Source organism: Dermacentor andersoni, chromosome 3 (assembly GCF_023375885.2).
Source record: "Dermacentor andersoni chromosome 3, qqDerAnde1_hic_scaffold, whole genome shotgun sequence".
Classification (NCBI taxonomy): Eukaryota; Metazoa; Arthropoda; class Arachnida; order Ixodida; family Ixodidae; genus Dermacentor; species Dermacentor andersoni.
Genome location: NC_092816.1, coordinates 156,709,336 through 156,724,299, shown reverse-complemented (window position 1 = coordinate 156,724,299; position 14,964 = coordinate 156,709,336). Strand labels below are relative to the sequence as shown.

Here is a 14,964-nt window from a genome sequence, read left to right as displayed (position 1 = left end):
CGGTCTTGGAGCACGTGTTCTTACCCGCTTCTTGGATAAAGCAGAACTTCTGCTGCAGCATTAAAGTCTTGTACTTTGGCATCTTCGCTCACTGGCACTTCTGCACAGTTCAGAAAAAGAAAGAATGAACACCACGCTAGCTGCAACACCCCTAAGCACCGCACGCAAAGAAACGGCGTAGACTGACGTTGCACACACACACGTCGGCGCAGGCACCGAGAGAGAATGGGCGAACATGCACTGACACTGTGACCACTGCGACTGCGAGGAACGTGCGAAGTGGGGGACGAGAGCACGTGACAAAACCAGTCTGCGCACTGCGTTGCAGTATAGCACGTCTTCTCCTCAGCAGGCGCGCGTTTCGGCGGTGCGCGGGGCGTACTGTTGACTGATTTTTGTGCTAGCAGTACTACGAGTCAGGCGCTTCGTCTATAAATAATCGCGATTACTATGTGGTGCCGCCTCGCGGCACCGTATGGCTGTCGTTTCGTCGGGTGTGCGGTGAAATGGGGATCGGGAATTGTCACATAGCACCCCAAATCTTCGAATTAACTGGGTTGGCCTAGGCTGCCGGTTCAAATTATCCGGTCAAATTTACATTGAAAATACGGGACCACAGAAAACATTCTAATTATCCGGGATTTCGAATTAACCGATGTTCAAATTAACGAGGTTTTACTGTACGTGGTTTACACGTGCCATACAAATGGGGCTTGTACTCGCAAGAAAAGGAGACATAAGAATCGCATAACAGTGCTGAAAAAAAGACGCTAAGAGAACTTTAAAGGACAAAATCAAACATAAGTAATCATTTGAACAACATAATAAGTGTAAAAAATAGTCAAAGTAAGGTGATGAAATTTGTACTGAAATCTATATGTGAAGAAAAAAATTGCTAATGGTTGCACTGTCGCCATGCTGTTGTTAAGCCATTCTACTCGATTGTTGTGCATGGAAAAATAAAAATGAGTATCCTGAAGAAAAGGAGAATATATTTCAGTTGTCAGTAACGTCTCCTACGGAGTTTCACAACCTGGGTGGTTAAGGAGCATTGGGCTCACATGACACATTCAATACTTTCTTAGTGCTCCTCTTACAGCTAGCTATAACCACCACTCCGGAGCTTAAGCTTTCACACTTTAGTTGGGTGTATCTCAAGCCACAAAAGCCCAACGTATCATTTTTCACAGGCTGAATTTGATGGCTAAAAACTCCGACTTAGGCGCTGGAAGCTGTGGAGCCCATGGTAACATTTTCGATATGGTGGCAGGAGCATTCAGTTGTGTATAGTTCAGCAAGTCAATTACTAAATAAATAATTACCATTTAATTTATTTAACTAAGTATAATTCATTTTTATTACATTGTTATTTCACTCTTTTCTTTGCTCTTCATAGCCAGAAATTTTATTTGATATGAAATGGTGTTTGAGGTTTTGTGGGGTTAAGAAATGAAAACTTCAGCGTAGTTTCGATTTGACTGTTTAGAATTCCCTCCCACCCCTTTTTTATCTCCTAGTTCTCCTCTTTGTACATCTTTTATTTTTTCCTTTCTTTCTTCATTGTAGAGCAATCTTCAGAGGCAGCTGCAAAAAATGACACATCTGAAGCCGAAACAAGTGCAGGAACTTCCGATTCCATGGAGGAGGGGTCAGCGGTGGACGAGACGACTGCTCAGCCTGTTGGCTCTTCGGAGGAGTCCTCTGAAATGGCGGTCTCGGAACAGGAGCCAGCTGAATCTTCCAGTGAACCGGCCGAGAAAGAGGCAGATCAACAGCAGGCGGAACTGGCTGCCCCGTCCCAGGAGGTCTCCTCAAATGGGCCTTCACAAGCCGAGTCAGGCGAGTGCTTCAGCGGCCCGGCTGAGGAGCAGGAGGCAGCACCAGAGTCGTCTCAGGAGGAGTCGTCCGCCGTTTCATCAGAAGTTGAGACCCCTTCATCAACTGTCACGTCCTCAAACCATGTGCCACCACAGCCGGACGTAGACCCCATGCAGCCGTCTGAGCAGTCTGCCAGTCAGTCGACTGTGGATGAGGCCATGGAAGCCAACAGTGGCACTGACAGCGATGGCCACGAACAGGGCGTGAAGAGGAAGCAGGCAGACGAGAGTGCCGCGGACGAGCCACCAAGCAAGGTTTCACGCCAGGATGACAGTGACAAGTCTTTTGAGGAAAATGCAGTGAGTGCTTCAGTACCTATAGATTTTATGTTTCTTATGCTTTGCCCAATTGCGGCATTGGGACAGAGCACTTGCCCGCAGTTTCAGCTTATATCTGCCTACAGCAACATCAAACTCCTCCTCCTCTTGTAGTTAACTTACAATACACACGGTACATTCAAACCTCGTTATAACGAAACCAAATTCCACGCAAAAATTACCTTCGCTATGCCCAATATTCATTATAAACTTATATCCGTTAATGCAATCTACATACATATGAATTTAAAGGATAGGTTTGAAAGTTACTGTGCACAAAGGTAAATCAGTATTCAATAGCATGTTGTGTAATTGAGAGTTTTGATCGGTAGTCGGCTTTCTTGCAGTGATGCTCGAGTGTGTTTATCTAGTCCATGTAGTCAGGTGGACTAATCACAAGAAGGATATTGGAGAAGTAAAAATGGAACAATAGATGCATTTGCCAAGCACTCCCAGCAAGCACAAACTCAATTGTGTGCCTGAATAAAAGGAACTATATGCTACAATCACTGTGTTAGACCTCCACTAAACCATGTACCTAAACCTTCTAGAATGTGGTAACAAAGAAATTTAAAAGGAAGCTAGGCATCATGCGAAGATCGGTGAAACAAAAAATATTAGGCATGACGAGTTTGCATTAAGAAATGAAATACAGTCGTATGATATTCTTCTTGAGATAAGTGCAGTCAAAAGTGTCAGCAAAAAAAATCCGGAAATGTGTTCAGAATGGTTTTTTTAATGCATATCTGGGTAGCAAATTTTTTGAAAATTCCAGGTACGTTTGGCAGGAAAGCAGTAAATCCACAACTTGTGTCTTAAAATACAAACATTTTAAACAAGGAGGCACTTTGCAAAGTGTTCCATCCATCTAACTTTGTTCACTGCTGCACCATATCATAACTATCATCGTAGTTGGCGACGTCAGAGTCACTAAATGTAGCACAAAAACACACTCCCAACAGTGTCGGTGCTTTCATGCATAAGCAAATAATCTTCATAGCTTGATGACTCGACCAAATGAAAACCACGCTATTGCAACGGGTACAGCAACACGTAACTGGCAGCCACCATTTTTTTTTCATCTCTACCGGACTAAGTCTGTAGGCCCCCTATTGACCTAAGAGAGAACTAGACCGGCCCATTACTGGCACTCGGAAAGAGTGCCCGAACACAAGGAATAGACAGACTTGCCCTTGGCACCAATTACAAAAAAAATATATGTATATAGCTGAGTCAAACTCGGTCACAGTACTTAAAAGGGTTAAGAGAGAGAATCAGAGTTGGGGGGGGGGGCAGGTCATGCAGTGCGTAGAACAGATAACCAGTGTCCCATTAGAGTAACAGAACAGGCTGCCAAGGGAATGGATTTACAGTCGAAGACTGCAGGGAACTAGGGGGTGTAGTGAGACCATGAGATTTGCAGACATAGGATTGAGTTACCATACGCAAGACAAGGGCTAAATGGAGATCTCTAGTCTTCATCTTGGAACGGACTTATGATTAGCTGGTGATGATAATGAATTCTTAGAAATGCTGACATAAAGGAAGAAAATAGACTGAGAGGGACCATGACATCGGGCAGCTAGTAACCTCCTGTGACACTCCACTTCTGGGGCCTATGTACGCATTCACCATCATCAGCCTGGTTACGCCCACTGCAGGGCAAAGACCTCCCCCTTACTTCTCCAAATACCCCGGTCATGTGCTAATTGTGGCCATGTCATCTCTGCAAACTTCTTAATCTCATCCGCCCACCTAACTTTCTGCCGCCCCCTGCTACGCTTCCCTTCCCTTGGAATCCAGTCCGTTACCCTTAATGACCATCGGTTATCTTCCCTCCTCATTACATGTCCTGCCCATGCCCATTTCTTTTTCTTGATTTCAGCTAAGATGTAATTAACTCGCATTTGTTCCCTCACCCAATCTGCTCTTTTTTTATCCCTTAACGTTACACCCATCATTCTTCTTTCCATAGCTCGTTGCGTCGTCCTCAATTTAAGTAAACCCTTTTCGTAAGCCTCCAGGTTTCTGTCCCGTACGTGAGTACTGGTAAGACACAGCTGTTATACACTTTTCTCTTGAGGGATAATGACAACCTGCAGTTCATGATTTGAGAATGCCTGCCAAACGCACCCCAGCCCATTCTTATTCTTCTGGTTATTTCAGTCTCATGATCCGGATCCGTGGTCACTACCTGCCCTAAGTAGATGTATTCCCTTACCACTTCCAGTGCCTCGCTACCTATCGTAAACTGCTGTACTGAAACTGTTAAGCATTACTTTAGGTTTCTGCAGATGAATTTTTATACCCACCCTTCTGCTTTGCCTCTCCAGGCCAGTGAGCATGCATTGCAATTGGTCCCCGAGTTACTAAGTATGTACGCATTGACTCGTGGGAAATATGCTCGACATAGTTGGCAGGCCTTTCTAGGCCTTGTTAGATTTGTGGTAGCTTTTAATGATGCCTTCGTCACAGTTTGTTCTCACCACCCACTCTGCTCTTCCCTGTACTGTCCATACATTCGGCGGCTAGAAATTAACGCTTGACTATCACATGGTGAGAGCCTATTTTCCATCAGCCTTTTCTCTCTATATATTTTTTTTCATGACTAGGCTTCAGAACTGTCACATGATGCTCTTTCATAGTCTCTTTCCTTCTTCCCTGAATGCTGTACATTGTTGCCAGTAGTGGTGCAAAATTAGTGGTAAATTGACTATTGATAGTTCTTTTTTGAGCTGTCGACAGGATTACAGTATTTTGTTATGAAACTACGAATGTTGTGAAATAAGTTGATAGCAGCGCTGTCGATAGTACCATCAATAGTTTTCCGATCCCCGGCTAGGGATGTTACCCGAAATTTCATGATAACTGACCATCAGCACTGAAACGGAACAGGGAAATGACACAAATTTGATAGTGCAGTACTTACATGCGGTACTTCACATGATATTAAATTATTGATATTGCACTATCACATTGATAAATTATTGATAATGCAATAGTGCACTATTGATAGTGCACTAGTGTACTACCGATATTCTTGTACTATCGACAGTTCTATAATGGCTAAACTATTGATTGTACTGTTAACATTTTGCACCACTAATGCCTTCTCTGATCAACCTAAAATGCTGTTGAGTCCCCTGTTGCACACAGATAATCAAGTATCATTGATCTATGCTAATTTCTCTGACTTAGTGCTGAGCAGAATGACACTTGTGTCATAAGTGTCAGAGTTCTGCTTTGTTGAATGACATTGCCACACAGGTGAAACGGAGCAGATTGTGATGTCCATTGAGAAATTTCTTAAAACTTTTAAGATATTATGGTGGCTCCTAGTTCTTCAGAGCCATGTCCAAGAAAATCCCTAAACCCAAGAAATTGAGCTCAACAATGAGAACACAATTTTGCTGCTTGCAAGTCTTTTGGCTTCGTTTGTATCTGGTAGAGCTGGAGTTCAAATCCCTGCTTCTCTGGTAGAAGCAAGCAGAAGCTGTTCACAATGCACGTTGTTGTTCTGGTTCATGGTCCGTAGAAAGTTGTGCACACAAACGGAACCCACATGGAGAAAGGATTCAAAGCATGCATGCACAAATTAGCAAGTCACAACTTCCGAGCCTGTACATTTTGATTTCTTAGCCCCTGCGTAGTCCTGTTCTGTGCATATTTAGTTTGTGAACTCATCATTGTTGTAGCCATGCTACAAATCGTATCAGTCATTGTTGACCTTTCATGGTCTAATAAGAAACATGCCTTGACAGCCAGTTTATCCTTTTAAGAGCAGCAGACACGAAGTATCCACTGCGCTAATCCTTCAGTAAAACTGTCTCTAACGGTCCATGGTACTCATTATTGTACACACGTTATGCGTCCCCATGTTCAGTGTGCCTCAAGTTGAATCTGATGGAGGATAAATACACAGGTCTTTGCAGCTCAGTGACATAACGCAGACTATTTCATTGTAAAAAGAAAGGGATGCTTGTGAGGAAAAAAAAGAAAGCAGGAAACATCACCATATTCACTCCATTCTAATGGCTTTCTTTCTTTTGCCAGAAAAATGCACTGAAATATAATCAGTGCATTAAAGTTGACTACAAAGCAGAAAATGCAACAGGCGGTGTCCAAATCTCACTGCCCAATCTCAAATAACACCTTACAATCTCAAAAGGTAGTGCTTTGCCATACTGGGGGTTCGGAAGCTCCTGTGAGCACTGGAAGTTTGTCATCATTCCTCCTACGTCTTCAGAGTTTTAGATTTTCTTTTTCCATGCGAGAATAAATTCATGTTTCTCTCTCTTACCATGAAAATGCAGTGAGGGAACAAGCGAAAATATTACATTTTCTGAAGTATGAAATTGGGACGCGTGTTACAATCAAGGGTGCGTTAGAATGGAGTAAATACATTACTCTGTTTTGGGAAAGCTTTGAAAAGAAAGAAGTACCAATGAGAGGACCTCAGAAGCCTCTAAAACGGAGAGTCCCAAAACAGCGGGAAGTCTAGCTAACCATGTTGAATTGCGGTGGGGTAGCTAAGGTCGCCTGACACCTAAAAGGCATTTGTTGCAGTTTGGGATGAATGTTCACTACAAAATTAGCGTTACGATGCATTTAGAGGGACACTAAAGAGGAAAATAATTTGAACCACATTAGTAAATTGTGCTTCTACAATACCGAAAAAGCCGCTTCTACCATGAGAGGACAAGTAGTGTGGCAACAAAGAACAAGGCGGGCGGCAACACCGCCTTGAACTTCCCACACCTAATCAATTGTTTATCAGTAAAGATGGACTACACTGTATTCTAGAGAAGCCAGTGACTGAACTTAGCAAGTTTCAAAAAAGTTTGCTGGGCCACAATGGGCTAAAGGAAAAAAAAAAATTTGCAGTTCATGGCATTACACTGACTTACCCAGTCCTGGAGTTTCGGTGCGAAATTCAAACATTGGTAGTTTGGCCTTCATTTTCTTTTCTAGCAGTCACCCTATTATCACAAAATTGAAAAAAAAAAACAAAAAAACAAGAGCATTTCAAAAGAATACTTTATCAGTCTAAGTTAATATAGTGTTTCTTTTTAGTCTCCTCTTAATGTAACCCTTCCTATGCTGCTTATTATTTTTATCCCAGCATTGCTGTTTAGGCTGCATTGTCGTTGGAATCAGCCAGTCAGTGTGGTCTAGAAAGAAAAAAAATTTTTTATTATACCAGCATTGGCTTTCATGCCTAACGGTACAGCCATCACTCACAGGACGACATGGCAGCTGAGGAAGGCTTTGGAGGCGCCGATCCCGAACCAGACAGTTCGCCCCTGCTCCTGAGCACCGATGTGCGGGTACGGCGCGTCTACACCGACATAGTCATCCACATGACCATCCGAAGCGGCCAGTCGGACGTGGCACACCAACTGCTGCAGTACATCAAGAACTCCTTGTGGGGTGTCTAACCCTCCACACTTATTGCATACACCCCAACCCTCGATGCATGCTTTTACTTTTTGCCTTCTTTTAAGTCGTCTTGCTTTGTGAGCCACTTTCCAAAAGGGCCGAGAAGCAGAATTGCACGTGTGACAACGCACATTGTGGGTCTCTCATTATGTTTGTCATTTCATCTGCATTGTGTGAATGTGTTAGCGTGAAGAAATACGGTGAGAGTGGGGGCTGGCCTGCGCATGGTTTGGCACAGATGTCTGCTTTGGATGCATGCACATTCAGCGTAAATAATAAAAACAAAAGGAATTTGCACCTTTCAAAGCGTTCTTTTGTCCAGCTGTGCATTAAAATCTTGTACACCCTATGAAGCATTTTCTTTTGTCTCACAACATTATTTGGTCTTTTAAACTTGGAACTCAATTCATTCCTGGCCATGGCCAGAGGCTGCTTTCCTTTAATAACAAGTTCTCACGTACACTGCAAGGAGAGATGTCGAAATGCAGTAGCAAGGAAGTGCAACTGCGAGCAACAGTGAAGGCCATGGTGTGCGAGAAAGAAATTGCTACTGTTACGGCTTGCACGTACAGCCCAACATCCAGTGGCACAAAGCATGCATGTTCGACCAGTGCAATGAATGTCGTTCCTCCATCCAACGCTCCGCCTCGGCTCGAGAAAGGGAATGGCAACGTCGCGTCTCGGCTGAAGTGGTCGCCGTGCTTCGACAATTTTCAGCGAAATTTTTTGCAGCCAGGCGTTCACATACAGTACTGAAGGCATGCTTCTCTAGCAACTCCTCATCGTAGGCCAAGGAGCATTTCTTAAGTGCAACGTCTTCTTCAGACGATGGAAAGCACTGCGCTCGGCTCAGTGGAATCGAGGCTTGTTTGAGAACACGTGGTTGGGGTGCATGACCATTCCAAAAGAAGATTTTTTTTTTTTTTTTGCTAGCTTTGCTCACATTGGTACGTGCAAGATTGACAAAATACACTTTGAGAGGTGCAGAGTCATTTTAATGAAGCTGGGTGTGCAACTGTAGACATTTAGTCACTACACCCTTTACCTCCCACCCCCTCCTCTATTTTTTTTCTGGGTTTTAAATAAAGATTGGTCACTATTGTGGCACCCATGAAAAGGAAGTGCTTCTAGCTGGAGAGCAGCCTGCAATAAGTTGTTCTGGTTGATTGCCAATGGCAAGTTTCACATGTATAAATGTGTGGCTCATGGTTTTAGCTGTGAATCAATTCTCCAAATTGGCACTGTTTTGCGATGATGCCAGCATTTAACTACACATAGCAATAAGGACCAATGCAATTTTCCTTGGTTGCCCGTAGTTTCATGCAATTTACATGGTTCAGTGACGAGATCCTTCACGCAAATTCACAACGCATTTGTCTTCATGTCTGCATTCTGTCAGTCAATATTTGGCCTGTTCATTTGGGCTTGGGTGTTGCTTGCGCTCATTTACTACCTTGGCAGGCAAGCTTTGCGAGAAATGCGCACGTAAATAAAGTCGTGAAGCGTACAGCTGTTGCTGCAAACTCGTGCAGATTTGATACTAGATTGAAACCAGAGGCTTCATCGTTTTGACCACTGGTCCAAAATTATTGCCTTAATTATGCGTGATGAATGGCTGAATAGTATAAAACTTGCTTAGAAAGAAACAAGACTTTCTACAGACTAAATCAGACATATCTGCATTGCAATACGAGACACCTGTTTCTTGGTTGGTTCTCGTTCAGTGGTCTATTTCCTTGAAGAGGAATCTTTAGCGTGAAAGCTCCTATCTAAAACACTACATGGGAACAGAGAAAACAGTTTTCCTACAAACCAAGCTCTGATTTCGATGAGCATTAGTTCTGAAAGAAAAGTTGAAATGGTAGTGACTACAGGAGGCAGATTTTTTATTAGGCCATCAATTCCTTAAATTTTCTTTAATTGCAGAAATTTTAAGAACAAACTATCAAGTTTGCAACTGTGCAACTTGGCAATAAGAAACAATATCAATTCTGGAAAATATACACGACACATATAAAGCAGACAAAAACTGTGCGATTTCAGATGAGCTGCATTTGTATATTAAATTTGTCCGCTTAAGATGCTCCAACAGATGCAGTTTACAGAATTGCGATGCGCTTTTTGTGGTGTAGTTACGAATTCGTTAACCTTGTCTTTTCTTTAAGTTTGAAAGTTTTTGTGAATTTTTGTAGAACATTCAAGGTCTTAAATTAAGATTTTGCATCGTAGAGTTGCTAGAATTTACCTTTCTGTCTTGGATGCAAGAAATTTCATTAAATCCTACGGTTTCAAACCCTTACTTTCAGGAGGCAAGCTTCATCACCAATATACTCTCTCCCCACTTTTCCCTGTATAGCCTCTGCAAGTGGAATTCCTTTGCTGCATTCTCCCATACCAGAGCCAGAGGTTCACATGTTGCATACATCACGGACCCCCCACCTTCCTTTTTATTTTCCTCTCATTTTTGCTGCATGGTACACTTCCAGTCACGATATCATGTGCGAGCGAGCTGTGTGCAAAAATGCCGAACTAGCGGTATAGGTCAGTGCCACAGGAGCACCGAGGCAGACAAGTGGATAAAAATGCACGATCGCACGTTGAAACCTGTTAGATGCGACACTTTCTGCACGACGTGCAAACAAGCAGAGAATACGAAGTATGTCCCTCTTGCTATGGCACGGAGTGAAACAGACTCACAGACATTCAGCTTGGTCTTATTTCTTGTAACTTTAAATAGTCCAGTGAAACAAAAGATCAAACAACTGCTGTAGCATGGAATAATTCTCGAAGTCGCGGTGAGTGACGTTTCAGTAATGCAAATTACATAAAGGCACTTATGCGTCTGATCTTGACTCTGGCTGGCAGCACAGCTCCCTTGAGAAGGTCACGCAGCGTTTGGTTTGAAATTTCAGCTGATGTTCCAGCACACAGCGATGCAACGCTTTGCATACGTGATCGTCAGTGTGCATTGTATACACTACTCCAAACCTGGCGAGGGGCCCATTGCATTGTTTTGGTTTTAGGAAAAGCTGTGCACTATCTTTTCGGAGTGGCACACCCCTGAAAAGCCAGACACCTGGCCAAGGGGCTACTTAGAGAATTGAAAGTAGCAGCATTGGTGCATCTTAATACATTTTTTTTATTCGGCTTTCCTACATCCAGCGGTACAGCAGCGGCATTCAATGGTAGGAGACGGGGAAGGCAGGCAGTGCAAGAGAAACTAATGAACGACACCTGCCGCCACACTTTGTTGAAGAAAAGAAGAGGCGAATTGCACATAATATGAAGAGGGCATCACAAATCTCACACAACAGAGGTGGCAACATGAGGAAACCAGGAGGAGGGAAAAAAAAAACAATTGCTAACATTGCCACATGTACACATATAATAAGTACTGTACAAGAAAGAGTCAAGCAATAAAAAAAAAAAACCTGATTGGCAAAATAAAGGCACCATGAGAAAGGATATTAAAAATATATATATAAAGGTGTCCAGTGGCTCCCAAACAAGCCAACAATAGCAAGCAGCACTTTCTATGTATACTGGGCATTGTATAACCGTCTGTAATTGCCTGAAAAAGAATGAGGGTTTTCATTTTCGGATGCCAAGCATAGCTGGCATCAGCACTTGCCAGTCTGTTCGAATGAACAGTGCAGCTACACCAATTAGAAGAATTCCAAGAGAAATTTTGACAGGAGCTGCAGCGTAACATATTCAGCTTAGCACATCTTGGTGCACTTGATTGATGGCAAAGCTAAGGATGTTCGAACAAGGCAGGGGCCGTAATGTTGTAAATTGTAACATGACCAGACTTCAGAGGGCAACAGCATCCCCCCCCCCCCCCCCCCCCCAAATGCTTTGGCAAACAAACTGTTGAGGCTTTACAAACAGTTATACAAAACCCACCTGCCTTCGCTCACGAGCATCCCTATAAATATATATCTGTAGGCGTACATTGTATACACATAGGACTCGGCAGCACGCACACACACGCACACTCCTACTAGGTCACTAATGTGAAGGATTGAACATTCGCCCATGCTGCGGCCAATTTAACCAGTCTTCCATGTGCAGCAATGTGGTCTCAACAAAAATTCAAAAGCCCTCGTGTCTGAAGATGACTGGCTCTAAATATATAGGGTCCCAAAAAGACTGTGCCACTAGGCAAATTTGCGCGTCACTCAACAGCAGCGTCCAGTGCAAACGCGAGTTTACGATAAGCTTATCCATGTTGCGGCAATTTCTCGCCAAAGTGTCATTGGGGAACCAGTTCGCAATGACGTTTGCGCTCCCTACAGCTCGGAAAATTTTCTTAAGCGTCACACTTCCCTATGAGCAGCAGCGTCCACCGCACAACTGCCTGAGTGTTAAAGTGCTTAGGACATCATCTTGTTTTAAAATTTAAGCACTGTTCTGTACCCACTAGAAGCAATATTAGCCAGTCCTGCCACTATGTGGGAGACTTCTCAGCTCACAGGAGCGGTCACTACGCCACAAAAGCCCTAGACGCAACCGCCAGTTAATGTTGCCCACACTTTTAATAAAACAATGCCAGAATAATACACAGATCTGCCCAGCAGAATGAGCAGTGAATGTTGAAGCCGCGTGCGTAACAGTGCATGCAGAGTTCGCCTCTAAAGAGCATCTCCAAGCAAGGATTCACTTGTGCTGTCTAACCAGCGTCAGTAAACCGAAACCCACGTTTTCACAATGCTGCTGCCTACCGAAAATTCCCCCCTTTTTCCTGCCCAAGCAGGCACATGAGATGACCAGTGGCTGCCAAAAGTAGCTTATGAAGCTTTTTCTTTTTTAACATTGCATGTATCAGAACAAAAGTCAGCACATCTCAAGAACAGAAAACAGCAACAAAGGGCAATTGCAAGCAGATCACTGCTTTTATAAATTCACTATACTACAACACAGTATCGGAGGAAAACATAATGGTAAGCATCCCTCACACTTCTGTTACGATCGAACACACTGTGAAGATGGCACCAGGAGAAAGATAAAAGACTTAAAAGAAAAAACCGACCGACTTTATCTCAACTTCATGCTGCGGTAGTCACCAGCTAGACCTGCTACCTTTCTAAAGTCCCTGCAGCCAAGTAAAATATTTAAAAATGTGTATTCGCAGAAGTGCTTGCACAAACAACTCTCCCAAGGACAACCAGCAGGGAGGATGAAAGCAAGACACAAGAAGCATGCACATAAATAAACAAATGCGCTTATGTTTTATTTTATCCTCTCTGCCGGGGCTACAAGAACACAAAAGGAACAGGGATTAATATTTACAATTCCTCACGAGCTTCGGGTTAAAAGACGGCCGAAAAGGAGGGCCCCCTCATTTTATCGAAAAGAGTGAGGCACGCATTTGAGCTGGACAGACAGCAGCGCATTGAACTGTGGGTTCAATCACGATTATTACAGAACCTAGAGGCATTACCAAAAACGGCACAGTATAGAGACAAAAACGACAGAAACCAGAAACAGTGCCTACCCTCTGCATGCAGCAGAAGAAAACCCGTTCCGCAAGAAGTTCACCTAGCAAAAAACATAGAAATGAAATTGGATGTCAAAAATAACACTGGGCAATAAATCGGTAGTGCCCCAATTCCAGACAAGTTAAAAAAAAAATATGCATATAAGATTGGATTGGACAGGCAGCTTTTTCACTGGATCATGTCCCTCAACCTCTTGTTTTTTTTTTTCTGTTTTTTATTCACTCTCTCTCTCTCTCATTTGCAACGAGTGCAACAGCCTCGATTCACTGCTCTCTTCTCCGTCCGGGACTGTTCATCTTTTTTCTGACCGAGCTCTTCAACAGGCCTCCCCAGCTAACACCACATACCCGTTTCCTGGCTCACAACATTGCACACATCGCTGCAGGCATCGCAAGATTCTGGGGCGTAGATGCGCTTTGTGATATACGCACTGAAACACACTCTTTCATGGCAGCTGCAGGTCATTTTTCATACAAGACGCACAGAACTTCAGGTGTTCTAGAAGTTCGAGCATGCACGCGCAACAGAAGAAAGCCAACAGCCACGAGCATCATCTCGCTGCTCACAGTCTGCAAGCAATCGCACAACCGAACATTAAACAAACAGTCTCTCTCTCACCGCCACAAACTCGTTTCTCCAGGAAGTCCTGAAAAGGCTGGCAGAGCATGGCAACATTTTGAAACCCTGCGCACTGCAGTGTCACCGTAGCATTGCTACCTTCTTACCCCATCCCCACTAACCACCCTTCAAGTTGCCAAAGAAACTCCAGTAACATCCGTAATACACATGGGACTGTGCCTCCGGCAAACAGCGCCCAAGGTACCTGAAACTAAAAAAAAACAAAACAGAAGATGGCACAGGTGCACCCTGGCTGACAATGAAGTAAAAAAAAAATTTTCTGGACAGGCAGTGCCCTCAACACCAAACATGGCGTCCACTTGAAACGTAGGCAAAGTCCTGCGCTCACGAGCCACTTAGTGCGTCGGGCAGTGGCATGTATAAACAATGCGGTGTTGCAACAGCAGCAGCAGAAGCAGCAGCAGCAACCTCGAGTGGTTGTTGTCAACAGCTGGCGTGCAACAAGCCAGAGGAGGAAGGGTAAAAGAGGGCGGGGTTGTGGTGGTGGTGGCGGCGGCAGCAAGGCTGTTGTTGCCAGCATGGGGAGAAGAAAAAAAATGTTGGTGTGCAGTGGGGCAGTGGAAGAGACTCGGGAGGAATGAGCTGAGTCACTGCCAAGGCTCGTCTGCAGGAGGGACTGCTGCTGCGGTCAGTCGAGGCTCCTCGGCACGCAGTGTGCCACGCAACGCTCACGGCGGTGTGTGGCATTAGCGGCATTCCCACACCTTGACCGTCTGTTCGACGCTGCCGGTCACCACGTACGGCGCCGTGCGGTGGAAATCTGCACACAGACATACAGGGGCCGTCAAAGACAGTCAGCACGGTCGCCTGTGAGAAACTTTCCCTCAGTGCGCTACATCGGAAACATTTCAATTGAGGCTGCGAGGTAACGAACCACACAGTCAGTCTGCAGCCTGCAGGTGAATGTACAATTAACGATTGTCAAATTGACGTGCTATTACAGTAATAAAGCTAGAGATGACAGAGAGCTGATGAAACGAAGCAGTCTGCCCTGAAGTTTACACTTTCTTGTACGCACGAATTCTCGTCGATAGCATGCTATAGATGGTTGCGAACTGTGTACTTTCTCACTTTCTGAGCACTCTTAGATGGCTTGCAAACATCTATTGGGTTAAACTATTCATTCAGTCTCATTGTCCTAGTTTCTTCTTCCTCCACATGGGGATTTTTAAAGCACCTCTGGAGAAGAT

At 44.1% G+C, this 14,964-nt stretch overlaps 2 protein-coding genes across 2 annotated transcripts in view; one reads left to right on the top strand and one right to left on the bottom strand.

Moving 5' to 3' along the window:
- The window catches only part of LOC126524230 (RNA N(6)-adenosine-methyltransferase mettl16), a 47,973-nt gene extending 36,998 nt beyond the window's left edge, over positions 1-10,975 (top strand). The window contains exons 9-10 of the mRNA XM_050172564.3: positions 1,567-2,177; positions 7,439-10,975. Of these exons, the coding sequence (XP_050028521.1) occupies positions 1,567-2,177; positions 7,439-7,633 (806 nt within the window). The 3' untranslated portion in view covers positions 7,634-10,975. The remainder of the gene's footprint in view (positions 1-1,566; positions 2,178-7,438) is intronic.
- The window catches only part of Lis-1 (LisH and WD40 domain-containing Lis-1), a 43,432-nt gene continuing 39,221 nt past the window's right edge, over positions 10,754-14,964 (bottom strand). The window contains exon 12 of the mRNA XM_050172856.2: positions 10,754-14,534. Coding sequence (XP_050028813.1) covers positions 14,461-14,534 — 74 coding nt within the window. The 3' untranslated portion in view covers positions 10,754-14,460. The remainder of the gene's footprint in view (positions 14,535-14,964) is intronic.